The following is a 17,561-nucleotide window of genomic DNA, read 5'->3' as shown; positions in this document are numbered from 1 at the left end:
CCAAATAGGAAAAGGAGTATGTCAAGGCTGTATATTGTCACCTTGCTTCTTTAACTTATATGCAGAGTACATCATGAGAAATGCTGGGCTGGAAGAAACACAAGCTGGAATCAAGATTGCCAGGAGAAATATCAGTAACCTCAGATATGCAGATGACACCACCCTTATGGCAGAAAGTGAAGAAGAACTAAAGAGCCTCTTGATGAAAGTGAAAGAGGAGAGTGAAAAAGTTGGCTTAAAGCTCAACATTCAGAAAACTAAGATCATGGCATCTGGTCCCATCACTTCATGGGAAATAGATGGGGAAACAGTGGAAACAGTGTCAGACTTTATTTTTTTGGGCTCCAGAATCACTGCTGATGGTGACTGCAGCCATGACATTAAAAGACGCTTACTCCTTGGAAGGAAGGTTATGGCCAACCTAGATAGCATATTTAAAAGCAGAGACATTACTTTGCCAACAAAAGTACGTCTAGTCAAGGCTATGGTTTTTCCAGTGGTCATGTATGGATGTGAGAGTTGGACGGTGAAGAATGCTGAGCGCCGAAGAATTGATGCTTTTGAACTGTGGTGTTGGAGAAGACTCTTGAAAGTCCCTTGGACTGCAAGGAGATCCAATCAATCCATCCTAAAAGAGATCAATCCTGGGTGTTCATTGGAAGGTCTGATGTTGAAGCTGAAGCTCCAATACTTTGGGCACCTCATGCGAAGGGTTGACTCATTGGAAAAGACCCTAATGCTGGGTAGGATTAAGCGCGGGAGGAGAAGGGGACGACAGAGGATGAGATGGTTGGATGGCATCACCGACTCGATGGACATGGGTTTGGGTAGACTCTGGGAGTTGGTGATGGAGAGAGAGGCCTGGCGTGCTGCAATTCATGGGGTCGCAAAGAGTCGGACACGACTGAGCAACTGAACTGAACTGAACTTGAGCATTCTTTGGCATTGCCTTTCTTTGGGATTGGAACGAAAACTGACCTTTTCCAGTCCTGTCGCCACTGCTGAGTTTTCCAAATTTGCTGGCATATTGAGTGCAGCACTTTCACAGCATCATCTTTCAGGATTTGAAATAGCTCAACTGGAATTCTGTCACCTCCACTAGCTTTGTTCGTAGTGATGCTTTCTAAGGCCCACTTGACTTCACATTCCAGGATGTCTTGCTCTAGGTGAGTGATCACACCATTGTGATTATCTGGGTTGTGAAGATGTTTTGTGTATGTATCACTACCCGCACTAGATAAATTGTTGACTCTCATTACAAAGGCCCATACCTTATTTATGTTTATATGTTCCACAGAGTGCCTTTCAGATAATTGGTACCCTAAAGTTTTTCACTTATGTCAAATTAAAACATTATAGGTATGTGTATTGCACAATATTGCAGAGATAGCCAGTTAAAGACCTATAACCAAAGATATATCCAAAGACTTAAATGAACTTCCAAGTCCTTACATGGTTTTCTTTGAACACATTTTTTAAGTAAGTATTTTGAAATACTTTCAGTTATCATTGCATTCCTAAGGATTATGATAAAGGATGTTTTCTAACTAGGCAGCTTATTTTTTATTATTATGTTACTTAATGGAGTAACCTTAAGTACCTAAATACATTATTAATGGCAGTATCTTTGGATTCATGAGACCCAGTTACTGCAAAAAAGATTATTTTTTTAGGTGAAAAATAAGGTAATTTAGTATTTGTTCTAACCCTAATATCTGAGATTAGCTTATAAAATAAATGTCTTTCCCCCCTGAATATTGTTACAATTGATAGATCCTATACATGCATTATTTAGTAGCTGAATATTCTTTGTCAGCAGAACATCTCTTCTGGTAGATTTCATAAGCATCTGAGAGTGACTTTGCATCTCAAGGAATCTTGGATCTAAAAGGCACTTAAGAAGTGCCTAGTACAATCCCTCACTCCTTGTCTCTGTCTCCCTGTCTCTTAACACACACACACACACTCACACACACACACACACACACACACACACACACACACTTTATAGCCAAGAAAGCCAAGAAACTAAGGTCCATTTAGGTCATACTGTTTGCCTAAGTTAGCACAAGGAGTCATCCATAATCTATTTTTTGCTTTATATTCAGCTTATTTTATATGATTTTAAGGAGACCTACAGATAATTTGAGGGTCCCCAATAGTTCACCTACTCCAAAGTAAACGCCTGTAAGTCTGCCAGAGTTTGAAGTTACCACCTCCAGTCAGTGATTTATTTTAAAATAGTTCCCCTTAAAAGAACTCCAAAACACACGTAGATGCTTGGGAAAGATGGCCATATCCATGAAGAAGGCATGGTCACGTTGTAGTAGTAGTTTTCCCATTTCTTCCCAGAAGAGAGAGGAAAGCTTGGAGGATCCTGGAGAAAGAAAGCATGGGGTCTGAAGCCCCAGGAAGAGTAGTAGTTTAGACACATTCTGTGCCTCAGGGTACGGTGGACATTCAGAAGTCAGTGTGGGCCACAGACACAACCTTCACCTCGTTCACAACCTCACCACAAATACTTGAGTAATAAAGATGTGAATTATGAAGAGAAGGTTAGAGAGAGGTGAATCTCATAGTGATTAAGGAAATTACACATTTAACTAAAAACTAGAAAAATAAGAACTGAAGGAGAAAAGCTAAACTCTGAAATTAGCAAAGTGAAAAAGATGCACCCAAAATATCTTTAGTAATCAAATACAGTGTGGCCTTTCAGCACCTACCTCTTCCCCTCCCTTAGGTATATGTAGTATATAGTTTTTTTTATGAGTGTAAAGGGAAACAACTTAATTACATCATTGGAGATTATAAAAGATTGCCATTTTGAGCAACTGTTCTTAGTGTGGTGTTGATTTCTGTGTTACTGAACTATAATATCCCACTACTTTAAAGAGTTGACTGGTGACCTAAACCTACCTTTTCTCTGTTTTAGACTATTTCATTGACCTATGAAACAGCTTTTATAAACAGCTAAACAACTAGTCAGAGGGCTCAGTATTGCTAGTCTTCTCAAAATAACCAAAATGAGTTGTATTGTCTTATATTGATATGTGTTAACTCATGGACTCATTGAAAGAAAGCCTTTATTCTTTTGAGAGATAGAGTAACATAGTCTCTAATCATGAGAACTCCAGAGTTAAATGTTGGGGTCATATCTGGAATCTCATCTCCTCTGAGCTTATGTTATAATACCAGCCTCAATGGATTTCTCATTCAGCAGATATTTGTTGAAGCCAGCTATGCACCAGGTAGTTTCTAGGCACTGGGGTTATAGCAATGAATGAAACAAGCAAAATCCCCTACTCACAAGGAGCTTTCATTCTAATGGAGAGAGGCAGATAATAAACACAAACAAAAAAATCAGTGGAAACTCTATAGTGTGTTTTAAGGTGAAAAATTCCATAGAGTAAAATAGCATAACGAGAATGAGACTCTTGGAGGAAGGGAAGGATTCAATCTTAAACAGGGTGGTCATGATAGGTCTCACAGAAAAGATAAATTTGAATGAAGACTTGAAGGAGATGGTGTTGGGAGCTGTGCAGGTATATGGTGGGAGTGTATTTTTTAAGCTGGTGGAGGAGCTAGTGTAAAGTCTTTGAGGTGGGAGTGTGCCTGGTGGGGTTTAAAAAAAAAAAGAGATCAGTATGGCTGGACCTCTTTAATGAAAAAAGTGGAGAATAGAAGGAGATGAGTCAAAGAGGTAAGAGTGGGGTTCAGGGACTTCGCAGACCATTGTAAGAGTTTTGACTTTTACCTTGAGAATAATTGTGTTGCATAGCAGTAGAGGGTTTTAAGGAGAAGAATGACATGAACCCCCTTTTAAAAGTATCACTCTGGCTTCTGTGTTGAGACTAGACATCATGGGGACACATGAGTAAGCAGAGACCAAAGAGTAAGTGATTGTAGTGGTGCAAGTGAGAGATAATGGTGGCTTAGACCAAGGTGGTAGCAATGGAAGTGGTAAAAAGATGTTGAATTTTAAATACATTTTGAAAAGTAGAATCAATAGCATTTTTTTTTTTTGATGATTTGATGTGGAAGTAAGAGAAAGAGGAACCAAGGATTTGGCTTAAGCACTTGTTAATGTGGAATTGCCACTAATTAAGAAGGGGAAGAATATGGATAGAAAGGAATTTAGGGAGGATATCACAAGTTCAGTTTTGGTAGATTAAGTTTGAGATGCCCATCAGACATCCAGTTGGAAATGTTGAGTTGTTGAAAACATATGAATCTAGTATTGACAAGATGAGTCCAAGCTGCACTAGCACTTGTTAGCTGAGTAACTTTGGGAAAGACACTTAGCTTCCCTGTGACTCAGTCTCTCCATCTGTAAAATGAAAAGACTATTGGTAACTACCTCACAGGGTTAAAATTTAGTTAAAATCACTAATATATGTAAAGTGCTTAGAACACGGCATACACTCAAAAAGTGCTATCAATTTTTAGTGCAACCATTTTGTATACCTGTAGGACATCACAAATACTGTTATTAACATAGCAATACAACTTTTCTTCCTGTGGTGTATTATTTTTTTTATATTTTTGATTTCTGATTAACTGGTTGGTCCTAGAAGTTCCACTGAGTTGGTTTTGCTTTCAGAATTAAACTGACCTGGATTTTTTATATTAGCTCTGCCTCAGTTGATATATATTTAATGTCTGTATTTATTTTAGTATCTGTTACTTGCTCAGAAAAAAATCTTACAAGTTTCTTCAGTGATATTCTCCTTTGCTTTTCTCAGTGCTCAGCAGAGAAGCAGTCAGGTTCACAAGAAAAACACAATTGGAAATCAGGTAGGAATTGTTTAAAAGAATCAGTGCATGCATGCTCCAAAGAATTTGAACTAAATTGCTTGATTGACTTTTTTAACGCAAATTAATCATGTGCAAATTTTGCTGGAAATGCAGCTTTTTGTTTTGTTTTGCTTTTAAAGTTTTTGGAGTGAATTGCATTTTGGGGGGGTTTGTTTTGGCTATTTTATGCAGTTAACTCTATTGATTTATTTTAAATATTTTTTTTGCTATTTGCTCTGCTTTTCAAATTTGACTCCTTGTGTCCTACTTTGCTTGCTTATATTACCCCTAAATTTGATTTAACGTCAAACTTGTGAGTCAGTTCAAGGTTAAAATATGGTGAGTAGTTGCATGAGCTTTCTGGTGCTGCTGACTAGTTCACACATTTGCACAGCTTGGTAACAGTGAAGGGACAGCTCATAAAGAAGGCAGCTGTTGGATATAAGATTTAATCTCTGCCACACCAAATCATGTTGGTTAATGAAGATGTTAATTCCTAAGAAGATCTGATCTTTTGAGTTTTCCTGTTTTGGGCTGACCAGCTGTCTCCAACTAATAGCGCTCTGCAGAGACTGCATTAACTCTGACAGTTTGTTTCTTTTATGTTTTATGTGATAATGAATATTTGCATTGTTATTTCTTTTCAAGTCAAAACAATGATGATTTTATAGTTTTCTTTTATTTTAATTCAGAGGTACAATTATTGAACAAATTGAAACCTCTGCTCTAGAATTTTTTCCATTGTTTTGAAAGGAGAAGAGGTAATAATAGACTTTATTTTAAAAACTTTTTTTTCTGAACTAAAGCATATAATTCTTTGCTATTTCAGGGAACCAATCTTCCGCCTTCAAGGCAAATTGTACGAGCTAAGTTCTGTAAGCTTTACTGTTGCTTTTTCATTTAGCTTCCCAAGGGCACAGTTTGTCTTTAACTGATTAACTCAACTAGCGCTTGCTACTAATTTTTTTAAACTTAGATTGTCTTGTCCATAACATCCTATCATTGAAATAAAAATCCTCTTAAGAGGGTTCATCCCTTCACTGCTAATAACTTGCTGTGATTGAAAGGTATGAACTAGTGGATTCTAAAATGCTATAATAATAAACATTTAACACTGTGGGTGCTTTGATATTTCTCTAATTTTAATGGGCCTTAAAATAATTAAAATCATTAATGACCTTCATCTCTGTCCTTTTATGCTATGTTGTTATGAGATGTAAGCCTTTCTCTTCCCCTTGTATGATATTGCCAATAAATGTAGATGACACTTCCAAAAGGTGGGTAAATATTAAACATTTGATTTTGATGTACCTGTTGATAACCCTGCCCAATATCAATTATTTATATTTATTCTTTTAAAAATAATAAAACAAAAGGCAAAATTGCATTGACATTTTATATGGCTTAAAGTTTTAAAACCAGATGCTGTATCTTCACTTAATGGAAGTATTAAGATACTGTCAAATTAGTAGCATAGGCATTAGAAGAAAAAAGCAATTATACTCATTTATAGCATGGGTGAGGCAGCCCTGAAGTCTTTCTTCCAGCTATGCATAACTTGAGAATGAGATTGGAGGATGGGTAAATTATTTTCTTCATGATGTTTTGGAAGAAACAAACTTTGTAGCTAGGTATTCCTTGGTTCAAATTCTCCGCTGTCACTTAGTAGCCCTGTGGCCTTGGACAAGTTGAATCTGAGTTTTTTCAACTGTGTGATGGGAAGAATAGAAAATTTCTCTGCCAGGTGATTGTGAGAACCAGAAATAACCTCCATAATGAGGTTTGCAGCCTACTAGATATGTGCCCTATAAAGAGTAGAAACTTTGCTCCAAGCAAGTAGGTGGTGTTTCTTGAAACGTTGGGGAGAAAAAGAATATGAACTGTAAGAAAATTATGAGTTATAAAATGAGAAGAATGAAACATTTGGAAGATTAGAAGCTATAGCAATTATTTTGTAGATTACAATGCCCAGATTAAGTCTGGGTGTGGTATAATGGTTTTATCTGTAAAATTTTGTTCATGGTCAGAAGCTTTAGCTCATAGAAGTTTATGCTCATTGGAAAAGCATTAGTTCAGTTCAGTTCAGTCGCTCAGTCGTGTCCGACTCTCTGCGACCCCATGAATTGCAGCACGCCAGGCCTCCCTGTCCATCACCAACTCCCGGACTCTACCCAAACCCATGTTAATCGAGTCGGTGATGCCATCCAACCATCTCATCCTCTGTCGTCCCCTTCTCCTCCCGCCCCCAATCCTACCCAGCATTAGGGTCTTTTCCAATGAGTCAACCCTTCGCATGAGGTGGCCAAAGTATTGGAGCTTCAGCTTCAACATCAGACCTTCCAATGAACACCCAGGATTGATCTCTTTTAGGATGGATTGATTGGATCTCCTTGCAGTCCAAGGGACTCTCAAGAGTATTCTCTAACACCACAGTTCAAAAGCATCAATTCTGCGGCGCTCAGCTTTCTTCACCGTCCAACTCTCACATCCATACATGACCACTGAAAAAACCATAGCCTTGACTAGATGGACTTTTGTTGGCAAAGTAATGTCTCTGCTTTTAAATATGCTATCTAGGTTGGCCATAACCTTCCTTCCAAGGAGTAAGCGTCTTTTAATGTCATGGCTGCAGTCACCATCAGCAGTGATTCTGGAGCCCAAAAAAATAAAGTCTGACACTGTTTCCACTGTTTCCCCATCTATTTCCCATGGAGTGATGAGACCAGATGCCATGATCTTAGTTTTCTGAACGTTGAGCTTTAAGCCAGCTTTTTCACTCTCCTCCTTCACCTTCATCAAGAGGCTCTTTAGTTCTTCTTCACTCTCTGCCATAAGGGTGGTGTCATCCACATATCTGAGGTTATTGATATTTCTCCCGGCAATCTTGATTCCAGCTTGTGTTTCTTCCAGCCCAGCGTTTCTCATGATGTACTCTGCATATAAGTTAAAGAAGCAAGGTGACAATATACAGCCTTGACGTACTCCTTTTCCTATTTGGAACCAGTCTGTTGTTCCATGTCCAGTTCTGACTGTTGCTTCCTGACCTGCATACAGGTTTCTCAAGAGACTGGTCAGATGGTCTGGTATTCCCATCTCTTTCAGAATTTTCCACAGTTTATTGTGATCCACACAGTCAAAGGCTTTGGCATAGTCAAGAAAGCAGAAATAGATGTTTTTCTGGAACTCTCTTGCTTTTTTGATGATCCAGCGGATATTGGCAATTTGATCTCTGGTTCCTCTGCCTTTTCTAAAACCAGCTTGAACATCTGGAAGTTCACGGTTCACGTATTGCTGAAGCCTGGCTTGGAGAATTTTGAGCAATTCTTTACTAGCATGTGAGATGAGTGCAATTGTGCGGTAGTTTGAGCATTCTTTGGCATTGCCTTTCTTTGGGATTGGAACAAAAAGTGACCCTTTCCAGTCCTGTGGCCACTGCTGAGTTTTCCAAATTTGCTGGCATATCGAGTGCAGCACTTTCACAGCATCACCTATGAGGATTTGAAATAGCTCAACTGGAATTCCATCACCTCCACTAGCTTTGTTCCTAGTGATGGTTCTTAAGGCCCACTTGACTTCACATTCCAGGATGTCTGACTCTAGGTGAGTGATCACACCATCGTGATTATCTGGGTCATGAAGATCTTTTTTGTACAGTTCTTCTGTGTATTCTTGCCACCTCTTCTTAATATCTTCTGCTTCTGTTCGGTCCATACCATTTCTGTCCTTTATCGAGCCTATCTTTGCATGAAATGTTCCTTTGGTATCTCTAATTTTCTTGAAGAGGTCTCTAGTCTTTCCCAATCTGTTGTTTTCCTCTATTTCTTTGCACTGATCGCTGAGGAAGGCTTTCTTATCTCTCCTTGCTATTCTTTGGAACTCTGCATTCAGATGAGAATGTCTTTCCTTTTCTCCTTTGCTTTTCGCTTCTCTTCTCTTCCCAGCTATCTGTAAGGCCTCCTCAGACAGCCATTTTGCTTTTTTGCATTTCTTTTCCATGGGGATTTTCTTGATCCCTGTCTCCTGTACAATGTCACGAACCTCTGTCCATAGTTCATCAGGCATTCTGTCTATCAGGTCTAGTCCCTTAAATGTATTTGTCACTTCCACTGTATACTCATAAGGGATTTGCTCTAGGTCATACCTGAATGGTCTAGTGGTTTTCCCTACTTTCTTCAATTTAAGTCTGAATTTGGCAATAAGCAGTTCACGATCTGAGCCACAGTCTGCTCCTGGTCTTGTTTTTGCTGACTGTATAGAGCTTCTCCATCTTTGGCTGCAAAGAATATAATCAATCTGATTTCGGTGTTGACCATCTGGTGATGTCCACGTGTAGAGTCTTCTCTTGTGTTGTTGAAATAGGGTGTTTGCTATTACCAGTGCGTTCTCGTGGCAAAACTCTATTAGCCTTTGCCCTGCTTCATTCTGTACTCCAAGGCCAAACTTGCCTGTAGTGGCATAAATGCACATTTTAAATCAGATCTGAAAGGAAACTCTGAACATATTGCTTCCAAATGCTAAAATCATGCTAATTGTGTTTCTGTGCCTTTACTTTCATTGAGTACTTCAAAGTCCATGCATTATGAAAGTTTTATAACTCAAGATAATAGAATTGGGGTGAGTGTTATAATAGAATACAGATCGCATATCCAAAATCTTTGGGGCCAGATGTGCCTTGAAGGCCAGAACTTGCTGGATTTTAGAAAAATATTGTATACATCATATATTATTCAGTATTGCTGTGGGGTCAGAGGCAGTACTCTGTACTTAAACACATTGTATTTCTGCAGTGAAACAAATGATAATCACACTAAGCAGAGTAAATGAAAGACATAGACATAGAAGTTTTTACATCAATTTTTGCTGCCAAATTTGTTGCTGCTGTTGTTGTTTTAACCTTTCATTTTGCTAGTAAGAGGTTATAAACCTGAATATCTTCCTTTTCAGAATCAAATCCAATAGTTAAATACAATACAGTATATTTTAAAGAATCCTTTATTTTTTTCTGCTTCGTAGAAATGAACCGTCATGATTTGAAACCCTTTTTTTTATGAATCTGAGTAACTGAGGTTGATTTGGATTTATATAAAGATAATTTTTGTCAAATTTGAAATTGGAATTGCTTTTCTACACTTCCAACCTCCTTCCAGAAGCTCTGTTAAAATTTTTTTTTTCTTTTTTGCCTATCAAGAAGCCCCAAACTATGGAGCCTTGGAGCCCAACCTGCTAACTGATGTCAGCTTTTATGGTTGGTGGGACTAAATACTCTGTACTATCCTAGCAAATGCTTCATCCATTCTGATATCCACTTTGGGCTCCTGATTGTAAGAATCTGTATGCAGACTCTGTTCTGAAATATTTTAGAAGGATATAAAGAAAGAAAATTTCCTCCTTAAAGTCTAAATCCCCATTTGTTTCTGTCTGCCTAGAAATTTGCCTGCTTAGAAATTTGCCTAAAAGCTGGTATCAGCAAATGTATGAAAAAATAAATGTGAGCACACAATTAGCCGAAAGGTGCACTGCCCAGAAATTTCAGTGTAAACTTCATTCACCTCTTCACTCATCACATGTGTATTTGAAACCTATGAGTGTCAAAAACTATGGTAGACATTAGAATGATGAGTAAATCATGGGTCCTGCTGCCAGGGAGCTCACATCCCAGTGGGGATGATGGTAAGTAATTGAAGTCTGTCCCCCTTTTCAAGGTTAGCTCCTTGTGATACTTCATGCTTTACAGAAACATCACTTTAGTAAAAGGCTGGTCCTGAAGGTTGAATCTAATATCACCTTCCCTCCCCCAAATCTTGCCATTATTATCTTGTTTATTTATCATTTTTTATTTTCTTTCACTATCTTTTATTTTCTTTCTTACTGTCTTTCTGGACAGTAAGCTCCATTAAAGCTATTTTTGTGTGTATGTGACCATGAAAGCAGTGGAGTATTATTGTAAGGTTTTAAGTGCAATCATAATAATACTTTGGAAAGGTCATTCTGCTTATAGTGTGGAAGGAGGCTGTTGCAGACAAAAGATTATGATTATGTGGGCTAGCTAAGCTCTCTGTACTAGGTTTGAGAAGAAGCTGATGAATTCAAGAGATATTAGGTAGGAAGAAGAGAAAGGATTTGTGATGAATCAGATGTTGAAGAGAAGTCTGGGGATTGTCAGTAGTGCTGTCCAGACATGTGATAATAGGCACAGATAAGGTGGTGGTGCTCTTCATGGAGAAAGGAACATACTGAGGAAGGATGGTTATATTGAGTATGAGTCACTGTGCAAGACTGGAGTGAAAATGTCCAGTGGGAAATTGGATTAAACTGTCTAGACTTCAGAAGAGACAGAGAACTGTTTATTCCCAAAATAGGGGACCACTAAAGATTTCCAGTAGGGAATAGATATCATCTGACTTATATGTTGGAAAGAATTGTGTGTTAGCCATATGAAGTGATTTGGAGGAATAAAACTAAATATATGGAAATTGATGAAGACATTTTTGAAATAATTCAGATAAGAAAATACAAATGTCAGCAGCAGGAGGTACATAGGAGAAGGGTAGATTCAAAATATATTTAGAGGATGAAGAGAGTTATAAATAGTTGTGGAGTGGCGGGCGTTGTGAAGTCATTCTCCCAGGCTATGGCTAAGGAGGTCTGGTGACAAAGGGAGTACAGATGAGGAAGGAGCAGATTTCAGTGGAGATGAGAGAAGTGGTGATTTCAGTTTTCAGATACATTTTTTGTGCCTATTGGAGATGTCACTAGAGTTTGAGGTTCACGACTTGTCTAGGCTGGAGATATGTTTTACGGTTGTCAATGTGTACATCATAGGTGAAGCCATAGAAGTAGATGAGGTTACCTCAGAGAATGAGAACAGAAGGAAATGTGGGATTTAAAGGAGAATGGAGAAAGAAGAGTTGGGACAGATCGAGGAACTGAAAAGGAGCCTCAGAAGTGATTAAAGAGATAGGAAAACTTGGAGAATAGTAGAAGGAAAGTTCAGGGAAGAGAAAGTTTCAAAAAGGGAAAGGTCAAGTAGTATTAGGTACTTCCAAGGACTCAAGAAACATCGGGAAAGTTGTCAAATGAATGGACTGGTAGAAGATCCCGTGCATCGCATGGACAACCCAAGGTAGTACCGGTCCTCTTGGCCTTGTGAACTGCTTTTCTACTCCACAGCTGGGAGGTAGAACAAAGCTGAGAAAGCAGACAATGGAATACCCTGAACTGAAGTTTTTCCAGGTAGGCAGCTTGTAAGCTCAAGAGAGTAAATGAGTTAAAGTTTTGAAGAAAGACAGGCTGAAATAAAGGATTATATAATATGAATGGTTTTGATTAATGTACTAGTCAGGACATTAGGAAAAGTTAACTAACAAACAACACCAGAATTTCAGAAGCTTGTTATAACAAGTCAATAAAGCTCCTCTAGGTGGGGCTGGATTGAGGCACCATTGCTTCACATGATCAGTCATGGACTTTCAATTTCTTTTCATTCTTCTAACAGATAGGAAAGAAAGAAGCCTGAGTGAGGGAGGTTTATAAGGACCAGGCTGGGAGCGGCACACATCTTTTGCATTTCCATTCCATTGACCAGAACTCAGTCATGGCCTCACCTCACTGCAAAGGAAACAGGAAAATATAATCTGAGATTGGGCCCAGAAAAAAGAAAAGACAAAAGATGGTGTTTATTGAAGATTGAAAGAAAACCGGCAAACCAGGGCACTGGATTTTTTGGGTTTTTTGAAATTAGAGAAAATATGTACCAGGATTAAGGAGGGAAATGGTAGGGTTGGAGGTTGAAGTCAGTGAGCGGGATGCCATATCTCAAGGTTTAAAAGGGAAGAGAATGCCACCTTAAAGTCATAGATGTTATTGGAATAAGAAGCAATAGACATTGGAGGAGAGGAATGACAAATGATAGCTACAGATATTTGTGAAATGCTGTTTTCAGAAGGTCTGGGTAGTAAAGAGAAATAGCAATGAAATTTTCTGGAGTTGAATGTGTTAAAGGTCGGGATATATTGAGGCTAGGAGGATTGATGTGGCTTGTTACATGAGCAGGAAGACACGGCTGACATGCTCCTTGGCCCAAACTGCATCCACTTGCAATTGTATAACTAGGAAGACCTTTTCCTTTGGCAGGGAGCAGAGCAGGTTCTTAAAGGGTACTTCCTAATGCCTTGTTATTCATTTTATTTCCCACCAATGTGCCTTCTGCTTCTTTAACTTTAGAATCAAGTATGAAATTTGGTTTTCCCAAACTTATAAGTTTGCTAATAACTGGATTCTCAACCTTCTTGAATTGTAGGCTGAGTTAAAAAGAACTTTTTATCAACACTGGGTCTCTTCCCTCACTCCTTTATGAAAGCTAGTTTTAGTAGACAGTGATATCTTTTCCTTGGGACCCCTCTAAGTCTAAAATACCGCAACACACTCTAACATTCTAAAATTTTTCTATTAACATCCCTAGTTCTTCAATCTCTGTAAGTAATAGTTTGAGGCCACTGTTCAAAGAGGTGAGAGTTTAGTCAGCTATTTTACAGGTGGGTAACAAGGTTACCAACTTCCTAAGCTACAGAAGGGAGCTCCTCAAGCCCTCCTTCCTTCTTTGTTCCCTCAGCTAATTCTACCTTTCAGGTCCTGTCACTTTTAATGCTCACACTCACCTGACTTCTTGGTATCAATATCTACATCAGGATTCTTTCAGATATAAATTTCAGAAGAACTCAATTTAAATGACCTTGGAAACAAAGGTGAATTAATTAGTTTGCATGATTGAATAGTTCATAGACAGAGTTAAGTACTATTTAATCTACAATGTAAACAGTGATCAAGATGAACTGATTTGATAAACCATGATGAACTAGACAAACTCTGGATTTTGATTCTGCTTCTTTGCTGTTGGCTCCATTCTTCCGCTCCAGAAGATTACAGTATGGCAGCCAGGGTGTTTCCTTCCTAGTCTGAATTCCACAGAAATAGATGAGTCTTTCAGAATTCTCAGAAAAACTCCTTGAGGCTGACTCTGATTGAACAGGCTTGGATCATGTGCTCATTCTTAAACCAATCATGTCCCAGAGAAAGAGCTGCACTGATTAGCTTAGATCAGATCACATGGACTGGAAGTGGAGGTGATTTCCTCTCCACTTGAAGTCAGAATTATTGTTAGAAGAATAGAGAATATATCCCGGAGGAGGTGCATCAGAGATGATGTCTACAGGTACTTGTTGATCATTGTTTGTCTTTAGAACAATTCAATTTAGATAATGGGATTCTTGTGTATTTTGTCTTCTTAAAGCAATATAAGCCATCTGAGCCACCAGAGAAGCCCATAAGATTTTTAATACCACAGTGTTAAAACCTTGTTTTCATTTATTGGTTAAATTTAATAATTTTTCCAATTCATCCTCTGACTTTCTATCTCCTTCCTCCTTCTCTCTTTTTCAAAATAATTCTACTGACTATACAAAGTTGAGAAGTAATATGGTGCATTGATTCTTTAGAGCTGGAATTGTGAAGCCACTCTGTGACCACAAGCAAATTATTTAACCTCCCTATTCCTCAGACTTATAATTTATAGTATGTTGATAAGGATTGTAATTGCCTCATAAGGTTTTTGTAAGTATTAAATGAGATAATACAAGTTAGGTGCCTAGAACAGGGCCTGGCTGATAGTATGTGCTATGTAAAGTACTTCCTATTATTTTTGCTGCTGTTGCTCTATATTTGTATTATTCTGTTAGTCTTCAAAATAGGTAGTAAAATAATTGCTTGTGTATTCAAATTAAAACTTTTGTTCCTTGGAAGTGGGAAGACTGTTACAAAGCAACAATGTAATCTGGATATCCAGTAAGGGTTCATGGATTAATTTTTTTAATTGAAGTACAGTTGATATGCCTGGAGGAGGGAATGGCAACCCACTCCAGTATTCTTGCCTGGAAAATCCCATGGACAGAAGAGCCTGGCGGGCTACAGTCCACAGTGTAGCAAAGGGTTGGACATGACTGAAGCGAATGAGCACACATACAGTTGATATGCAATATAAGTTAAAGTGTGCACATAGTGATTCACAATTTTTAAAGGTTGTACTCCATTTATAGTTATAAAATATTGGCTATAGTCTGTGTATTGTACAATATATCCTTGAAGCTTATCTTATACATAGTAGTTAGTACCTCGTAATTTTCTACCCTTAGATTGCCTGTTTCGCCCATGGTATCCACTGCTGTGTTCTCTATATCTGTAAGTCTGTTTCTTTTTTGTTATATTCACTGGTTTGTTGTATTTTTCAGATTCTGCATATAAGTAATATCATACAGTAGTTGTTTTTCTTTGTCTGACTTTTTTCACTTATGAAAATACCCTCGAAGTCAATTCATGTTGTTGCAAATGGCCAAATTCTTTTTAATGGCTGAGTAGTATTCCATTTTGTATGTATACTACATCTCCTTTATTCATTCATCTATTGATGGGCATTCAGGTGACTTACAGATCTTGAAGATTGTTAACAATGCTGGTGTAACATTGGGGTACATGTATTTTTTCATATCAGTGCTTTTGTTTTTCTCAGATATATGCCCAAGAGTGGAATTGCTGGATCATTTAGTAGTTCTAATTTTTTGAGAAATCTCCATACTGATTTCCCATGTTGGTGGCTGCACCATATTACATTCCCACCAAAAGTGTACAAGTGTTCCCTTTGAATTTCTCTGGTGATCAGCCACATTGAGCATCTTTTAATGTGCCTGAGGCCATCTGTATTTCCTCTTTGGAAAAATGTCTTTTCAGGTCTTCTGTCCATTTCTTAATCAGGTTGTTTGTTTTTTCAGTGTTGAGGATCTGTCTATATAGTTCGGATATTAACCCCTTATTGGTCATATCATTTGCAAATATTTTCTCCCATTCAGTAGGTTGTCTTTTCATTTTGTCAATGATTTACTTTGCTGTACAAAAGTTTTTAAGTTTATTTAGGTCCCATGTGTTTATTTTTGCTTTTATTTCATTTGCTTTAGAAGATAGGTTCAAAAAATATTTCTATGATTTATATCAAAGAGTGTTCTACCTATATTTTCTCCCAGGAATTTTATGTTTTCTGGTCTTAAATTTAGGTCTTTAAGCCATTTTGAGTTTATTTTTGTATATGATGTTAGAGAATGTTCCAGTTTCATTCTTTTATGTGTAACTGTCCAATTTTCCCTGGAGTAGGAAATGGCAATCCACTCCAGTATTCTTGCCTGGGAAATCACATGGATAGAAGAGCCTGGTAGGCTGCAGTCCATAGGGTCACAAAGAGTCAGACATGACTGTGTGACTAAGCATGCACGTCAAATTTTCCCAACACCGCTTATTGAAGAGACTGTCTTTTCTCCATTGTATGTTCTTGCCTTCTTTGTCATAGATTAATTGACCATGCGTGTATGTTTATTTATGCACTCTCTATTCTATTCTGTTGAACTGTATATCTGTTTTTGTGCCAGTACCATACTGTTTTGATTACTGTATCTTTGTAGTATAGTCTGAAATCAGGGAGCAAGATTCCTCCAGCTCTGTTCTTCTCAAGATTGCTTTGGCTATTTGATATCTTTTGTCTTTCCATACACATTTTAGAATTATACTCATTCTGTGAAAAATGCCATTGGTATTTTGTGAGGAATTGCATTGAACCTGTAGATTTCCTTGACTAGTATGGCCATTTTAGCAATATTACTCTTCTAATCGAAGAACAGAGTATATCTATTTGTGTTGTCTTCAGTTTCTTTCTTCAGTGTCTTATAATTTTCAAGTACAGGTCTTTTACTTCGTTAGTTAGGTTTATTCCTAGGTATTTTATTCTTTTTTGACATGATGGTAAGTGGGATTACTTCCTTTTTTTTTTTTTTTTAATAATTTTATTTATTTTAGTTGGGGGCTAATTACTTTACAATATTGTAATAGTTTTTGCCATACATTGACATGAATCAGCCATGGGTTTACATGTGTTCCCCTTCCTGGACCCCCCACCCGCCTCCCTCCCCATCCCATCCCTCTGGGTCATCCTATTGCCCCGGCCCTTCCTTAATTTCTCTTTTTGCTAGTTCATTGTTGTGCTGTGATGTGCTAAGTTGCCTCAGTCATATTTGACTCTTTAAGATGCTATGGACTGGAGTCCACCAGGCTCCTCTGTCCATGGGATTCTCCAGGCAAGAATACTGCAGTGGGTTGCTATGCCCTTCTCCAGGGGATCTTCCCAACCCAGGGATCAAACCTACATCTCTTATGTCTCCTGAATTGGCAGACAAGTTCTTTACCACTAGCCTGGGAAGCCCATCATTTAGTGTAAATAAATGCAACAGATTTTTGTATATTAATTTTGTATCCTTTAACTGTACTTAATTCACTGATGAGCTCTAATATTGTTCTGATAGTATCTTTAGGATTTTCTATATATAGTATCATGCCATCTATAAATAGTGAGTTTTATTTCTTTCTTCCAATTTGGATTCCTCTTATTTCTTCTCTGATTTCTGTGGCTAAGACTTTCAATACTATGTTAAATTAAAGTGCTAAGAGTGGACATTCTTGTCTTGTTCTTGATCTTAGAGAAAATGCTTTCAGCTTTTCACCATTGAGTATGATGTTAGCAGTGGGTTTGTCATATATGGCCTTTATTATATTGAGTTATGTTCCTTCTGTGTCCACTTTCTGGAGAGTTTTTTGAAAGTTTTTCCCGCATCTACTGAGATGATTGACACGTTTTTTATTCTTCAGTCTGGTTAATATGGTTTATCACATTGATT

At 37.9% G+C, this 17,561-nt stretch overlaps 1 protein-coding gene across 17 annotated transcripts in view; it reads left to right on the top strand.

Annotated features, from left to right (window-relative positions):
• DNM3 (dynamin 3) overlaps positions 1-17,561 on the top strand; it is a 653,888-nt gene that overhangs the window by 313,918 nt on the left and 322,409 nt on the right. For 11 of the 17 annotated variants that reach the window (XM_081489464.1, XM_081489460.1, XM_081489461.1 and 8 more), the window contains one exon: positions 4,743-4,794. In XM_081489464.1, coding sequence (XP_081345590.1) covers positions 4,743-4,794 — 52 coding nt within the window. Of the gene's footprint in view, positions 1-4,742; positions 4,795-5,623; positions 5,654-17,561 lie in introns of all 17 variants that reach the window. The other 6 variants (XM_081489454.1, XM_081489455.1, XM_081489457.1 and 3 more) reach the window with 1 other exon arrangement.

Source organism: Giraffa tippelskirchi, chromosome 5, assembly GCF_054371585.1.
Source record: "Giraffa tippelskirchi isolate mGirTip1 chromosome 5, T2T-mGirTip1v1.2.pri, whole genome shotgun sequence".
Classification (NCBI taxonomy): domain Eukaryota; kingdom Metazoa; phylum Chordata; class Mammalia; order Artiodactyla; family Giraffidae; genus Giraffa; species Giraffa tippelskirchi.
Note: the sequence above shows the minus strand (reverse complement) of the source record. Positions and strands in the feature narration are given on the sequence as shown.